Source organism: Mchenga conophoros, linkage group LG7, assembly GCF_057382185.1.
Source record: "Mchenga conophoros isolate Kocher_MC1m ecotype Shallow Benthic linkage group LG7, M_conophoros_male_GT1.1, whole genome shotgun sequence".
In the NCBI taxonomy this organism is placed as follows: Eukaryota; Metazoa; Chordata; class Actinopteri; order Cichliformes; family Cichlidae; genus Mchenga; species Mchenga conophoros.
The window spans coordinates 57,846,627-57,863,935 of NC_140532.1; the positions used below are offsets into that span (position 1 = coordinate 57,846,627).

At 38.4% G+C, this 17,309-nt stretch overlaps 1 protein-coding gene across 1 annotated transcript; it reads right to left on the reverse strand.

The window, feature by feature from the left end:
• Window positions 1-21: 21 nt before the first annotated feature.
• LOC146571282 (thyrotropin receptor-like) lies at window positions 22-10,335 on the reverse strand. The gene is made up of 10 exons (XM_085279610.1): window positions 10,172-10,335; window positions 10,022-10,093; window positions 5,854-5,928; window positions 5,201-5,275; window positions 5,010-5,084; window positions 4,840-4,917; window positions 3,526-3,594; window positions 2,976-3,053; window positions 2,597-2,785; window positions 22-1,111 (listed from the first exon to the last, which is right to left on the reverse strand). The coding sequence occupies exons 1-10, from the start codon at window positions 10,333-10,335 to the stop codon at window positions 22-24; spliced, it is 1,965 nt and encodes a 654-aa protein (XP_085135736.1).
• Between the last annotated feature and the right edge of the window lie 6,974 nt (window positions 10,336-17,309).

A 17,309-nucleotide genomic window follows, 5' to 3' on the forward strand; every position in this document is an offset into this window, starting at 1 on the left:
AAATATTACAAGTATGTAAAGTTATACCTTGGAATCTGTGACAGTTATCATCGGGTGGTGGAAAGCTGCAGACAGGCCGTAGAAACAAATGGGAGCCAGACATAAAAAGTTGGTGAAAATAATAACAGCCATACGTTTGGCCATGCTCGCGTCGTATCTGCTGGAGTTATGATTGGGATTGTGTACCATAAAATAGATGTGGATGTAACATAAGCATACTACCATAAAAGCAGTGACATTAACAATCAAGACAGAAATAATGTATGTCCGTGCAGCAGTTGTCCCAGTGTCTATAGGTAAGCAGATGCTTACTTTCTGGTAACTGCTCACACCAACTACTGGCAGCAGTGCAAGAAACGCACACAACAACCAGCCAACAAGCATTAGCACAGATGCATGACGCAACCTCATTTTTCTGTCTGGCCTGATAGCTGAGAAGATGGCATTCCAGCGCTGAAGACTGATTAGAGTTAATGTGAACACAGACAACTCACTGGCAAACACAGATAATATTCCTACTATATTGCAGCCACTTCCTGTTTGCCAGGTAATCGCATAGTGATGATAATTGGAGCGTGTGTAGAAATCCACAAATGCAATGACCAGCAAGTAGAACCCCATACAGCAATCTGCAAATGCCAGGTGACCTATAAGAAAACGGGTAACAGACATTTTCTGTCGACTGGTCAACAGGATGAAGAGCACCAATAGGTTTGCTGAAATGGCAAATAAACTGACGACCCAGACCAATATCCTGAGGATGTCTTTACTCATCACATCTTCACAGGGGTTCAAAGCATCAGGCAGGGGGGTGCATGAGGGTCCATCATCTGCGTCAAGTTCATTACACAGCGAAAAGTCAAAAACTTCACTGAGATGCTCTGAATATGTTTTTACATAGAACAAAGTATCATCCTGAGACTTCTTGGTTGGGCAAATCAGTCTGTTGGGATTGCTATTTGCACTGCCATGAGTTGGAATACCAAACTTTTTAGATTTCAGATGTTGTGAGATGTTGTACTCCAGATACCTCTGAGAGAGCATTGCAGAAGACAGCTGCAGCTTTCCTGAAGTAGCCCATGTCAGGTTGCAGATAACTGCCTCAGAGTGTCTTGCACAGAAATGAAAAGAGTTATTTTTCAGGGAATGAATTACAAGCATATTTTCAAATACAAATTTTGTGACGAAAGTGGGTTGTTGTTTAACCACATTTAAATTGTAAATAAAAACAATGCAATAATCTTCAAATCATTTAAAGCCTATTTTTAATTAAAAATGCAAAGGCAAGTGACCATATGTGCTTTTTTTTGTTACTATTAAAACAGTTAGGACATAGTCTATGTTTACCACTGAGTTTCATTATCTCTTCTTTTAAGAACACTGTAAATGAAAGTCTTTTTACATTAACTATTCCTGTGATTTTTGTCATATTTTTCTATTTCATAAAATAGCTTTTGAATTGTTAAGAGGTTTGGAACACAGGCAGGTCAAGTTAGCACCTACATGCTTTACTCTGGACTGTTGTTATACATTCAGAATTTGGTTTGGCTATCATTCAAATAAACATGTGTTTCTCCAAAGCCACACTCAACATTAATGGAGATGTACAAGATATGTACATTAATGAACCCCATAGATGTTGACTTTTAAACTGTGCCCTAATAACATGTCCTTCTCCTCTTAAGCCAGAGGATGTGATGTCCGTGATTTCTTTTGAGTTTCTGATGTGGAAGTCATGCAATGAATTTGAAATAAAGCCTGATTTTTGTCATTATGCAACTTTTCCAATTTTTTTTCTAACTCACTTTAATTTAAACTTGCTGTTGTATTACATTTAAAGTTATAATTAGTGTATCAATATGAACATTTATTATGTTGTCTTTGCACTATTTTAAATAGAATGTAAATTTGCAAATAATATTTTTTTTCCTTTTTTGGAAATGTGTTTATTACACCATGAATTACTACATGTGATGCAAAGTGTAAAAAGTAAAAACCCATAATGGTTTTCACTTGTCACTTTGTGATGTCAGAGTGTTGGATCTTGTCTGAGATACAGACAGTACTCGACAATAGTTTCCACCTAAAGACTAAAATAGTCTTAAAAAGTATAACATAATATGTAGTATTATAACCACATTGTGATAGCAATCGCAACAGTCAAAAAACAGCAATTAATCACAACAATATATAAACAACACACATTGCAAGTTGTTATGACCATATGTAGGGTTTGATGTTACAATTAGCTCACTTTTTTGTTTCTGTAAATTTATAGCAGTCATTGAGCAGGTTATATAGGACAGCATAGTGAATGTTAAGTCAGTATAAATTCTGTGTAATGTTTGGCTAAAGATGGAAACAGACAAAACAAAAGCTGCAATCTACAGTGCATCTTTTTTCAACTGTCAAATGTTTAAATGCTAAATTATTGCCATGTTCTAAGTAACTATTTTTTCATACACTAAAATTTTTAGCTAGTAGCTAGTTACAGCTTTTGAGAATAACCAAGGCCTAATACTATGGACATTACAACAGAAAGGAGAAAGAAGTACACAAGTAAAAGAAAAACAGGGAATATTTTCCCAAGACTTACCCTTGCCCTCTTTTCAGCATTTTAAGACCACAGCAATGGCTTGGGAAGGTCAATTCAGCGCTTTGTAAGTGAACAAAAGCTCTTAAGGGGGGCAGCATTTTTAAGGCCCATGTGTTTTTAGCTTGGAGCTTTTCAATGTTCTTCATACCTTTTGATGGTAAAGAGTGTACTTTGGTATCTGAAAGATCTCTGGATTGACAGACAAATAGTTAAGAATTAATTCATTGGGCTACAGAGCTCTCTCTCTCTCTCTCTCTCTCTCTCTCTCTGTCTTTCTCTGTCTTTATATAAAGGAAGGGTGGGAGAGAGAATAAAAGAGCGAGAGAGAGAGAGAGATTTTTGTCAAGAACACTTTGTCTTTTGTGAATTCTGTACTCACAGGTGAGTTGGGCCTTGAATCACACCATAAAATGCAAATTCCTCTATTTGTTCTAAATCCAAATTCCTATCAAGATACCTGAATATTTGGGAAAAGATGGGGAACAAAATGACATGATAAAAACTATTTAGTTTTACCAAACCTTCAGTTTTAAAATGTATTTTTTTCTGAAAAGTGTGTTTAGTAAAATGAAACTGACAAGAATAACAAAGAAATGAACTGTTGTACAATGTTTCATGTCCATTTTGAATTAAACAACAAAAAAAAAAAGATTGAAAACCATAATCAATGACATTAGAACATTTTAAAGTATCTGAAACAGTATACCTACAACTACCAAAGGGGCCAACATTATTTGACCCTGCCCAGAAATTTTAGTCATTAAAATTGCTTGTTCACTTGAGGCTATAATCTACCTATGACTTATCCCATCTATCAAGCACGTTAGTAAATTTCAGACACAAACTATATAGACAAGAAATAAATAAATACAAGATGTGAATTGAATCTTGTGTCCTATCAGTTTAGTGAATAAATCAAAAGTTCATACACTTCCTCCAGTTTGGTTCCATTGAAAGCATAGTCCTGGATCTCTTTCACACCATTGCTATTCAGCACACTAAAAAAGGGGAAGAAAACCCTGTAAATCTTAAATCTTCATAATTAAATTTGTTGTTAAACGTTAGTTCCATCTCTATGTTTCACACTGACATGTATGCCATTGGAAACGACATTAAATACATTCTGTTGTCATAATCTGCAGGGTATGCATATTGGAAAACGATTTTAAATCAAGCCATCAAGATATGACTGATGTGCAAACCTGCATCTTTAACATAAGGCGTATAACCAAAAGTATTGTAGTTGGTAGAGTTCTCAAATATACTGGGCTACAATCTCTGGTCAGGTGTGGTAACTCCTCCAGTCTGCATCTTTGGGCAAGATACTGAACCCCCAGTTGTCCTTGAAACATTCAGCTGAGTGGGAGTGTGTGCCGCTGTTTGACAAAACACTTAGTCATAGAAGTCATAGAAAACAATTGCTGTATGTTTGTCTGTTTGATTGGATGAAAAAAAGCTTAGAGTAAAAAGTGTTCCATTTACTCATGAAGTACCAGTCTATTTACAGTTGCTGTGACAAACAGTCCCCAGCCCTCAGTTTGAAGCGTGGGTCTGCAAAACCAAAGGGGAGGGGAAAGTCAGGAGTGTGAAGCAGGGGTTCCTCACAGAGAGCCTTCTTCACCTGTACAAATGCCACCTGGCACTGCTCCGTCCACTGGAAGGAGATCCTTCAAGGGGCTGGTCAGATCCACAAAGTTCAGGATAAACAAGTGGCAATAACCAGCCAGCCCCAAGAACTGCCCTTTTTGTTGGTCATGGGAGGCAGGCAGGATGCGATGGGTGCTGTCTTATCCATCTGAGGAACTATTTCAAAATGGTGCCCTATGAGCGAGCTGCTACTGGGGAGAACAAATCTGCAAAACACTGTTGCAGTGCAGTAATATCCACTCTCTTGGCCTCTGTGAGGTGGTCATCACAATGGAGGGAGGTGGGAATGGTTGAATTTAGCACCTCCAGCCCCAACTCATCTCTTTCCATCACTATAGCTCACCAGAGAAACAGTTTGAGCCTCTTTCCATGCTTTGAGGAGGTTGAAGTGATAACGTCTCATGGACAGAAGGAAGGAAGGAAGGAAGGAAGGAAGGAAGGAAGGAATTTTATCCCAAACCATGACCGTCTTTCTAGACCTAACCAATAACCATATGCCAGCAAGTATGAAGAGTCATCACCAAGCTCCATTAACATGGCAAATTAAGAGATAAAATGTGTTGCATTATTAGTCATTGACATTAAATTAAACTCACATAGTCAAAGTATTCAGAGATATTCCAGTAAAGGAATTAGCAGGTATGACTTGGATAAAAACATTCTCCACCATCTCTCTGTTAAAAAGGAGCAAACACACACACAAAGGCTTCAAGTCAAATTATTAGAGGAATGTGCAGCAGAATATTTATGACTAAATGCTACATACAATATAAAATGGTCTTGGCTGGAGTGAATATGCTGTAGCCCAGGAAAGGTGGTGAGACCTGTGTTTGTGATCCCACTGTATTAAAAGAAAGCTGAGTCAAGAATCAATAAATGTACATAACTTTTATGTTGCTTATTTGGAAAACAAACAATACAGTCATAATATAAATAAACAAATAAAATCATACTTACAGATATTTTAAATTAGGCAGATTCTTAAAAGCATCTTGATCAATATATGACAGTGTTTTGATGCCATTTAGTTGTCTGTTGGACATGAAAACATACACAGAGACACAAACACAAAATATTTGCATTTTTTCATGTAATGCTTTTTTGCCTAAAAATTTTTTTCAGTCTAAGATATCTCCAAAACTGTTTTAATTATAGAAACATCCATAGAAATCTTTTCACAAGTTATCTACTGTAACACTTTCAACCTGTTATACATGTGTTTGAGTATATGAGTATCTGACAGGAAAGGGGGCTTGTCATATTGGGGCTTGTTATATAAAAATGCAAAGCTAATGACAAGGGTTTAATAGCAAAGTAACCCTGTACTTGAAAGGAGAAGCTGGTGGGATTTAGGAACCGAGAAGAACCATGTAAGGATTGAATAATCTGCTGAAATAATCGGTACATTACTGTATAATTATGTTTTACATCTAACCAACCCATCTCCAACATTAAAAAAAGCCAGGTCTTTGAAAATCATTTTGCCAGTACTACTGCAGGACAGAGGAAACATGATACAAGACTTATTTGTATTTTCTGAAGCATAAATCCATTCATTTGATGATTAATTTCAATTACATGTTAAATTTTTGTGCATGAAATTTACATACATGTGTGTGACCCTGGACAGGTTGTAGAAAGAATGCCTTTCAAGATATCTTAATGTACTGTCATCAGATATGTATCTGAAAAACACACAAACAAAGTACAACTTCTGATTTGAAGATTGAGAGATTTAGAAAGAAATAGAGAGAGAAATACTGTTAATTGTCTGAACAACTTTTAAAGACAAAAATGATGGTCACTGAATCAAATTTGATATCTTCTGATAAGAACATTATTAGATACAGATCCTGGATGGATAAGAAGCACAACTATGAATAAGAATGAAAAATATATATATATAGCTGATAATAAAGCTCTAGAAACTCACAACTCTGATGTATGGGCCGAAGCCATTTATTGACAAGACAATAAATGGCTTGTTCTCCAAAACTTAAAACTCACCACTGCAGCTCTACTGCAACCTCCTAGCAACATATTAACCTTTACTTAAAATATGTCTGTGAAGGTTCTCAGTCATCCAGGTCATCGTAGTCAAAGGACCTTGCAAAGAAAAGCGTCTGGACTTCTTTAAGTTACTTGAAGACGTTTCACCTCTCATCCGAGAAGCTTCTTCAGTTCTAAGGTCAAATGATGGAGAGTCCCAGATATAAACCTAGTGGGAGTATCCCCCTACAGAGGGACAAAAGGACCCCCTGATGATCCTCTAATCACCTGAGCCAAGGTGTGAAACTGGGTGTGGGTCCCAATCAGCCAGAGTTTCGGGTGAGTTCATTGTGAAACCTGGCCCCACCTTATCATGCGAATTCCTGAGATCAGATGGCCCAGGATGTGAGTGGGCGTTAAGGCGTCTGGGAAGGGATCTCAAAACTGAGATCCCTTCCCAGACGCATGTATTTTACTTAAAATACATTACTATTCAGCTATCTTAACTAATCATAGGCTGATTTCTAACCTTCTTTTTATTTTAAACATTCTTGAAAGAACAGTTGTAAAACAGCACAGTATAATTCCCAGAAGAATGGGTTATTTGAAGAGTTTCAGTCAGGATTTAGAGTTTATCATAACACAGAAACAGCACTAGTGAAGGTTACTAATGTTCTCTGACAGTGGACTCATCGTTTGCTTGTCCTGCTACACCTTAGTACAGCACCTGATACCCCTCACCACCAGTGGTGGTCAAGTTACTTGAAAAAAGTAATCAGTAACTAATTACTGATTACCTCCCCCCAAAAGTAATCCCATTACTTTACTGATTACTTATTTTCAAAAGTAATTAATTACTTAGTTACTTAGTTACTTTTTAAAAACACGATTTACAACCTGAATAGGTGATAAAGCGATAGATCTTTCAGCCCAATTCTACTTTTTTTGCACAATCCATCATACAAAATGTAATCAAATGGAAAGGTCCCTTTTTAAAACTTGTTTTATTAGTTTTAATCTTTTAACTTTATGCATCAAGCAAAAATTTAATTATATGCAACATTCTCTGACTGGAAGAAATTTGTTTAATATTTAAACCTATTTTTTGCACATTCCTGCACATAATTCTTTTTTTTTTGTGTGTGTTTACACTCACTCTTTCAAATAGATGCAAGTAAAACACAGCAGAAAATTAATAAAATCAAAGACTAGCGGTCCTTTTGCTCTATTTTCACCTGTAAAGCAGGAGTGTGGTAGGCGGAGGTTTACCCTGGTGCAGGTGTGCCACAGCAGTCAGTTGAAGAATCCACGAGTTTCTCTGTGAATTTCCCATTACGTCGTTGCGCACTCAGTGCTTGCTTGGGGGGTTTTTTCGCTGTAAAAAGGAGTTTTCTTCCCACGCACAACGGACACTAATGTTTTTGTCACTTTTTATGGAATCATACTTAAAGTAGGGTCAGTACTTCCACACTTTAAACGCTCCATGCTCATACTCTCTCCTGCACTTGATATATTATCCATTGTTGATCTGCACACAGATGTTGTCACGAACGTCGCACTTGCTTTACGTCACTGTCAGGAGACATTCTCGCAAAAAAAATCACGGTTTTAGTAACGCAGTAACGCAGCGTTCCTACGGGAAAGTAACGGTAATCTAATTACTGTTTTTGCAATAGTAATCCCTTACTTTACTCGTTGCTTGAAAAAAGTAATCGGATTACGCATTACTGCCCATCTCTGCTCACCACACAAAATTTGCTAAGTTCCAGGGGGTTCTATGCAGTAACCAGTTCAATTTAAATAAGACATGCTTTCCTTTGATAATATTATTAGATGACATACCATACATTTTCACTGCTATGCAGATAATACCAGCTTTATTTATGCATGAAGGCAGATAACAGAAACCAATTAGTTAAGCTACAGGCATGTCTTACAGACTTAAAGGCTGTCAGGGTACCTGCGTCACTGACTAAAGTGTTTTGTGTTCATGGGTTTTTTGAATGTTGTTTATTCATTCATTTTTATTCTCTGTGCGACCTATGTTTCTTAGTCTAGTTTCTACCATTCTTGAGTTTATTTCGAGTTAGGTTGTCCTGTGTATTATATGCACACTGCATATAATACACAGGCAATCACTGAAGAGTGATAGTGTTGACAACTTCAGACAGAAACAAGGGTATGCTTTTAATAAATTGCTTTCCTCTTTTAGTCACAGAAAATGGCTGGCTCTCCCTGAGCCTGGTTCTTCCAGAGGTTTCTTCCTGCTAAAACTGAGCTTTTCCTTCCCTCCGTGACCAAGTACGGGGTCAGGGGGTTATTTGATTGTTGAGATTTTTTCTCTACTGTAGTAATAAAGCAACCTGAGGTAACTGTTCTTGTGATTTGGCACTGCATTAATTAAATTTAATCTAATTGAAATTAACCAATTGCATGTATTCAAATGTCTTTTATCTGATTCCGGCAAAAACTGAGGTTCGAGTTGAATGAATCTATGGTTGTATGGATGATTTTGTGTCTATTTATGAATCCATAAGTCAATATGTTTTAACCTAATCTTTAATGTGTGGTTTTTATCAAAACCGTGATGCACTTTGTTTTCTGTTTTTTGAAATGTGCTACACAAATGAAGCTGTTATTACTAAACCTGACAGCATTGTTATGAAATGAAAGACTACATTTTAGAAATGAAAATGTCCAGAAGAGCAAGGCACAACAGAAGATGTTACTTCAATCTGGCCATTCTTGTGGTCTTTACGGAATCATTTCATTTTTATTTGCTCTTTATGACTGTGTGTTTAATGACAAAATACCTTAGTAAGGTATTTTGAATTTAAATCAGAGTTTGCAGTGTGACAAGGATGTCTCTTTTTTTGATCACAGTGGTAAGTTGTTGAACATATAACCTGTTCCACTAGATGCCATTTTTAACACATATTCGGTACAGTACTAATAACTGTGCAGTACTCTGTTTTTGGTAACTATTGTCCTTGATGTAAATATGTAAAAAAAAATGTGTATGTTTCTGTTCTGTGTCCTGTATACTGTTTGTTTGTATATGTGTTTTTCTTGCTGCTGTTACAACCAAATTTCCTCTTGTGGGACAATTAAAGGATTATTCTATTCTATTCTATTCTATTCTATTCTATTCTATTCTATTCTATTAAAAGGCTGCTCAAACCACAATAGCTGGTTAATACATTTCTCTGACTAGAGGACCAAAAATAAAACAAACAAGAGTAGTCCACAGGCTACATACTTTGTAAACTCCTTCTACCAAAAGTAGAGCTCTCTGCGTTTAACCAGACCAGTGAGCTATGAATACTCTACCCCTTCTGAACCATACATTCCACCTCAATCAGCTCTGCATTAGCAACATACACTGATTTTCATTTCTGCATCAACCATCATGTCATCTATAAGACCCAGGGCAGTATATACTTCAGTTCTGCTTTAACTTTTACTTGAGGGGAAGGAAAAAAATGCCCGTAATGTTAATAGTTAGAATAGTTAAAAGTTTTGTTGAAAGTCTCATTTTTATTAAGCATATAGGAAACATATACTAAGAGATAACAGTGCCTTTAAGTCTCATATAAAATATAATATATAATAAGAGGTTTATTTTTATTACAATAACTGTAATTTTTGTCTTCAGTCAGTACTTGCAATAGAGGATCATGAAGGTAATTGGTTAAGCACTAGTTTACTGTCAATATTGTTTATTTACTTTGTTGAGTAGTAATCTACTAGATTGAAAGAAAGAGGATAGTTTTGTAGAAAGTATCTTACATTTGTGAAATATTGGCCAAGTTTGCAAATGCATTCTCAGGAATAGAATACATTCTTGTCCCCAGAAGCCATCTAAAAGAGAAATTGAAGGCATTTCAGTCTAACCACAACAGTCACAGAAATCAGCGGTTAAGGACTGTGGTTACTTACACTTCCTTTGTGCTGGAATGGAAAACAGGAATAACCTCAACTCCAAAGCACGACACACTGTGGATTTCCCATTCACACTGGCAATGAGGTGGACAATACTCCAGATGAATAGTAGTCTTGACAAGGATAAAAGTTAAAATAGTAATATGAAAAACAGAATTCATTGTAAAAGCAGTACTTGTGAAGACTCTGCTCATTTGAGTTTTCAAAGCCACTGGGCTGTCCTGGATTTTGGCCAATTGCAAGTGCTCCACAACTGCCCTTCAAAATAAGATTTTGAATATAATTTTCTACTTGTATAATGCAGATTATACAGTAAATATGTTAGGTATATATTTGATCAGTATTAAGAGTTTAAATCTTATTAAATCTTATATCATCATTATTCTTTTGATACTTTTAATACTTTCATTAAACCCTAAAGGCATTTTTTTGCCTAGGCTGTTCATTTCTTATTTCATCTGAAATAAAATTATAATAAAAACTTGCTGTCAACGGACCACTGAGGCAGGCAGAACTTATACTATTTCTAGTACTAAAGGTTTATTTAGGTGTTTATTTAAAACACGAACGTGAATCAATAATCCAAACACAAGATTAGTATTATGAAAGTTCCGGTACCACAGGGTTATTCCACAGGTTCAAATCATTCCACAGAAATTCCATCATGAGCCCTGATTACCTCACCACTGCAAGGAAAGTTTCTTCAAAGGAATGCGCACAGGGGAAAAAAATGTATGTTTTGTTTTAGGGACAAGGAGTGCAAACACAGAGAAAAGGAGACAAGCTTCTCTAAAGCTTCTAAAATGGAGCACATATTTCTACTTGCTGACTTTATATGGAGAATACTGCCTAACCCTACATTTGTATTATTAATTCTTTACTTACTCCAAGGCCTTTAAAGACCACTGAGGCTACTGTGGAACAAATAAAAAACAAGACTGTCTTTTAAACATTAATTCAATGAAATATTCGATTATAAACCACCAGATTCTCCCATGTATTAATAAATTAATAAAATTATCTATATTTGTAACTGATCAGATGCTGGTGAACTCAGCATCTTGATATGCAGTTTCACGCTTGAGTAACATAATCAGACTGGCAAGAAAGAGGAAGCAGAACTAAACATAATACACATGACCAATGTTCCCTGTTAGCTGCGCGCGTGTGCAATTGCGCACTGCTGGCATGGTCTCTGCGCAAAAAAAAATCTGCGTTGCGCACAAAAAAAATCTAACCTGAATTGAAATTAAAATAAATACTTTAACAATTCTGTTTTGCAGTGTTAGTCAGTAAGTGACTGGCTGCTCCCATATGGCATTAGAACGATGCCACCTTATCCCATAGTCCAGCCAATAATGCGATTCACATTCGTATATACGCAGCTAATCAACGTCATTGACAGGCTAAGATAGCATCCTGTCACACACACTGGTGTTTTAGCTATCAAAGTGGCGTGGCTGATGTGGAGTGAAGCCACGTTAATTGACAACGTTTACAGCCATTGGAGATGTGAGCAGGACAGAAGGAACAATTGACGGGAAAAGTGTGGACTTTATACCAGTTTTTAAATTGTGTTGATAGGCCTCGTAAAACCAGAGTTATAATAAAAATATATGCAATGTTTGGATTTCTTCCTGGATACTATCGTTGTTTATATTTACAGCGGGAAGAAACGGTAAAAACTGTGTTTTATAAGGAAAGCGCTTGAAAGCACTCTCCGCCTGTGAGCAAAATGGACAACAAAAAAACCCACCCTTTCCTACTGGTCGAAAAATGTACCATGTCGACCAATCAAAAAATGATATGGCAACATGGCATTTAGTTGTTTAGGGAGGGGGAATCTCCAAAAGTTGAATCTGTTCATCTGGACGTAGCGTTTTGTGGGAGAAACGTTTCATCACTCATCCAAGTGACTTCTCAGTCTCAGCTGACTGCAGGTTTCCCCAATCTTATAAACAGTACATTTGCATAATGACTGAAACCAGCCCCCTGAAGGAACAATGGGCTGGGAGGTCAGTTCTTTAATCATAATTATGCAAATTCTCATGACCATTGATCAACAACCACTGACCAAAACCCACTGATCAAAGACCACTGATCAATGGCCATGAGTCCCATTCACAGAGAGTTGGGGAATGACTGCAATCACAGCATTGTAAGATGGTGACAGATGTACCCTTAGGCCCCCTCCTCGATTCAGAGATGGTCTTTCCCTTTTCACGTAAATGGCCTCCTTGACTCTGCGCTCAAACCAGCGTTCCTCCCTGTCCAGGATGTGCACATCCTCATCATTGAAAGAGTGTCCACTGGCCTGTAGGTGTAAATAGACTGCAGAGTCCTGGCCTGACGAGGTAGCTCTTCTGTGTTGTGCCATCCGCTTCGCCAGAGGTTGTTTGGTTTCCCCGATGTATAAATCCTGGCAATCCTTCTGGCACTTAACAGCGTACACTATGTTACTCTGTTTGTGTCGGGGGACCCGATCCTCGGGGTGGACCGATTTTTGGCGCAGCGTGTGAACAGGGAAATTATGTTTTGTTCTCCATGTTATACGGAGGCGGAAGAGGCGCTGAGGCAGATTCTGCATCAGCCTCCCTTCCATGCACTTCTCTAGGCAACTCTGTCAGAGCTGCTTTCTTTTCTCTCCTTTCTGCTTCCATCATCCACATTTTCAAACATTCCTTCTCATCGCTTACCCTACGCAAATCTACAGTGTTAACTTTCCCTTATTTCAATAATTTCACTTCCTCCTCCCGCAACTGTTTCTCTACTTTCTTTAACTGGTTAACACTCAGCGATCCCTTCCCGGGAAACCCGTTTACTTTTTGCCACTTAACAACATATTTCATGCTCTTCTCCCTGTACACCAACTGCTGCACCTCCACCCACCAGTCTGTCAAGCTAATCAAGTTCGCAGATGACACCACCGTCATTGGGCTCATCTCGGACGGGGACGAGTCTGCCTACAGGAGGGAGGTTGAACGTCTGGTGTCTTGGTGCAGCCACAACAACCTGGTGCTGAATGCCCAGAAGACAGTGGAGATTATTGTGGACTTCAGGAAGCACACAGCCCCACTCCCCCCCATCATCCTGACTGACACCCCCATCACCTCTGTGGACTCATTCCGCTTCCTGGGTACCACCATCACCCAGGACCTGAAGTGGGAGCCCACCATCACCTCCGTCATTAAGAAAGCCCAGCAGAGGATGTACTTCCTGAGGCAGCTGAAGAAATTCAACCTGCCAACACGGACGATGATGCAATTCTACACTGCAATCATCGAGTCCATCCTCACCTCCTCCATCACCGTGTGGTACGCTGGAGCCACTATCAGGGACAAACAGAGACTGCAGCGTGTTGTGCGCTCTGCTGAGAAGGTGATTGGCTGCAGACTCCCATCTCTACAGGACCTGTACACCTCCAGGACACTGCGGCGTGCAGCCCGGATCTCAGCTGACCCTTCTCACCCTGGACACAGTCTGTTTGACCTGCTCCCCTCAGGCAGGAGGCTCCGGTCCATTCACACCAGAACCTCTCGCCACAAGAACAGTTTCTTCCCCTCTGCTGTTGGACACATGAACAATAACCACATGACTGTCCCCGCCACTAACACATGACCCTACGCTGTGTCACTGCATCATTTCATGTTTGGCACTGATCACCACCTGCACTCATGTATATATCTTTCTACGTAGCACTCATAATTCTTATTCTCATGTATATATCTCATGTATATCTCATGCACATATCTTTCTTTCTACATAGCACTTTAATTCTTATTGTCTGCACTGAAGCACCGCAGCAATTTCCTAATGTTGTAAACCTCAACATCTGGCAATAAACCCATTCTGATTCTGATTCTGATTCTGATTCATACACCCAATTCCCCATTTCTTAACCATACAGTCAAATATTGAGTTTTGTCCCTGGCTGCCCGGTGGAACGTCTGCCGCTCTACTGGATCTAGATCCCATTTTACTACACAAGGCGTCCCCTGTGAGGTCCTTGCCTTCTACGGACCAAGGAACGAACACCGCCACTCCGTGCACTATAGTATGCAGAAATGGACTCCGACAGTGTATCCGAACCGCTGTCCTAGAGCTGGGCGATATGAGATTTTTTCATATCACGATATATTTTTTTCATTTCAGGCGATAACGATATCTATCACGATATAAGCCAAATAACTATATTTGTAAGATTTAAATGTGCCGTTGCTCACAAGTAAAATGTGAAATAATAAGCAGCTTGTTTTTATTTAAATATTTATTTCCCATAATAAGTTCAACAGGGTAGATGTACTTAAGGAACATGAGACTTTTTCAGATAAATAAAGGCAAATATTGCAAACTACACAAAAGGCAGCCGCTAAAGCGTTTAAGTTTCAAAATAGAACAAACGAAACAGACTACTAAATTGTCAATTCCACTTAGAAACAAAATATTAATTCTAAAAATAAATCTTAGTTTGTTTTACAGAAGAACAGACAAAACTGACTAACTTTTGTCAATATCAAATAAACTGAGAACTAAAAGGAAATTCTCAATCTCTCCTTGTTGTATAGCTTAGCTTTTCAAACAGTTTTAACAGTTACTTTAGTCTGACAAAAGCCGAATGACGAATTAGCGCTTCCAGTCAGAGACTGAGGCTACGTCCACACGTACACGGGTATTTTTGAAAACGGAGATTTTCTGTTTTCGTTTTAAAAAATAATCCCGTCCACACATAAAGGCAGAAATGAAGGAAAACGCTGCTATGAACATGCCAAAGCAGCAGGTGGCGCTAGATTCCTAACCGTGCAGAAATGTTGGCCAATCAGAAGTCTAGAAGCCTCGGTGGGAAAAAGTAAACAAAGCTGGGGCATAGAAGCAGAACCGAGTCGTATGTGTGGACGGACAGTAACTGTGTGTATATGTAAGCATTTAAACACTGCAGAGAGTAGAATTAACAGTAACAGTATTGTAGAAATTCATTTCACCGAAACAATAACGTGGCGCACAGTGTGACGCATGCACCAGTTTATTGTATTTCCAGACTTGCTTTCGGCACAATTTACAGTGCACGCTACTCTGTTTTTTGTCAGACTTGAAATAGCCGAAATACCTTCACACTACGGAACTTCTATGGCTCTTCCGTTCGACAATCTCTCCGGCATTGGAACCATCATCTGTTTTCTCTTCGGTCACGCTCGGTTGATTTTTCTAGTCGGCACACTCATTTCCTCCATTACGCGCTGGCTCCATTACCCGCTGGCTGCTTCCCAAACAAACACACGTGCGGCTTGGCACTTGTGCTGTACGTGACGCTGCGGCTGTGATTGGTTCGGCTCTGCGCTACCTAATTTGTATTGGCTGACCTTTTTTTTTTTTTTTAAGAGGACAAGAGCGGCGAGGTCTATCGCGATAGCTTAATTTCTCTATCGAGTAAAAGTTATATCGCGATACATATCGTTATCGTTCTATCGCCCAGCTCTACGCTGTCCCTGTGACGTACTTGGACAGGGCCGGCTTCTCCCCAACAGCGCGCTCGAGCCAATGTCCTTGGGATGGACCGTACCCAACACAAGCCTGGGGCCTCAAACCGCCAGGATTTTTCTCCCGGAGACTCGAACTCCTCTGGCGCCAGAGGGAGTGTTCTCCCAGGGCGCCAAACAGGCTAGGACATCCGCTGCACAGACTCATGCTCATAATATAAGTCAGAGCTTTATAAAAATAAATAAATAAGTAAAGTTTTGTTTTCAAAAAAAGTAATCCCATTACTTTACAGATTACTTATTTTCAAAAGTAATTAATTACTTAGTTACTTAGTTACTTTTTTAAAAACACGATTTACAACCTGAATAGGTGATAAAGCGATAGATCTTTCAGCCCAATTCTACTTTTTCTGCATAATCCCTCATACAAAATGTAATCAAATGGAAAAGTCTCTTTTTTTAACTTGTTTTATCAGTTTTAATCTTTTAACTTTATGCATCAAGCAAAAATTAAATTATATGCACCATTCTCTGACTTGAATAAATTAGTTTAACATTTAAACCTATTTTCTGCACATAAAATAAAATATTTTTTGTGTTTACACTCAGTCTTTCAAATAGATGCAAGTAAAACACAGCAGAAAATAAATAAAGTCAAAGACTAGCGGTCCTTTTTGCTCTATTTTCACCTGTAAAGCAGGAGTGGCGTAGGCGGAGGTTTGCCCTGGTGCAGGTGTGCCGCAGCAGTCAGTTGAAGAATCCACGAGTTTCTCTGTGAATTTCCCATTACGTCGTTGCGCACTCGGTGTTTAGGGGGTTTTTTTTCGCTGTAAAAAGAAGTTTTCTTCCCACGCACAACGGACACTAATGTTTTTGTCACTTTTTATGGAATCATACTTAAAGTAGGGTCAGTACTTCCACACTTTAAACGCTCCATGCTCATACTCTCTCCTGCACTTGATATATTATCCATTGTTGATCACAAACGTTGCACTCACTTACGTCACTGTCATGAGACATTCTAGCAAAAAAATCACGGTTTTAGTAACGCAGTAAAGAAAAGTACCTAAAGCGAAATGATCGTTAACGTGGACATTGAATTATTAACACAGCGTTCCTACGGGAAAGTAACGGTAATCTAATTACCTTTTTTGCAGTAGTAATCCCTTACTTTACTCGTTACTTGAAAAAAGTAATCAGATTACAGTAAAGCGTTACAAGTAACGCGTTACTGCCCATCTCTGTAACACACACACTGAGACAAACAAAACAAGAATAACAAAACATGGAGATGAGACTGGGACAGACATGAACAGACCAGAAATCAAAAACTATAAATACAAACTCAGAGGAACCAGAAAGTAACACCCTCAACTAGAACATAATTAACTTCTTACTATCAAAAAAGTGAATAACGAGTCCAAAACAAAACACAAAAACTGGATAATGCCAGGAAGAAAAACAGGATAATGACACTTGTAATATATGTCAAACTGACCACTTTAAGTTATAGAGGATAAGTTGATCTAAAATACTGCAGCAATAATACGGACAGGGACTAGAAAGAGAAAGCATATTTCTCCTATCTAGCTTCTCGTCATTGGCTCCCTGTTGAATCGAGAGTACAATTTAAAATCCTTCATGCCCCACATCAGGCAGGG

What these genes read in the sequence shown, in the direction of transcription:
- LOC146571282 (XM_085279610.1), bottom strand. Translation starts at nt 10,335, where the DNA reads ATGAATTCTGTTTTTCATATTACTATTTTAACTTTTATCCTTGTCAAG. An exon ending in CATTCCAGCACAAAGGAAGT is followed by an intron (nt 10,094 to 10,171) that starts GTAAGTAACCAC and finishes TTTCTCTTTTAG; the next exon opens with ATGGCTTCTGGGGACAAGAA. An exon ending in CTGCCTAATTTAAAATATCT is followed by an intron (nt 5,085 to 5,200) that starts GTAAGTATGATT and finishes CTTTTAATACAG; the next exon opens with TGGGATCACAAACACAGGTC.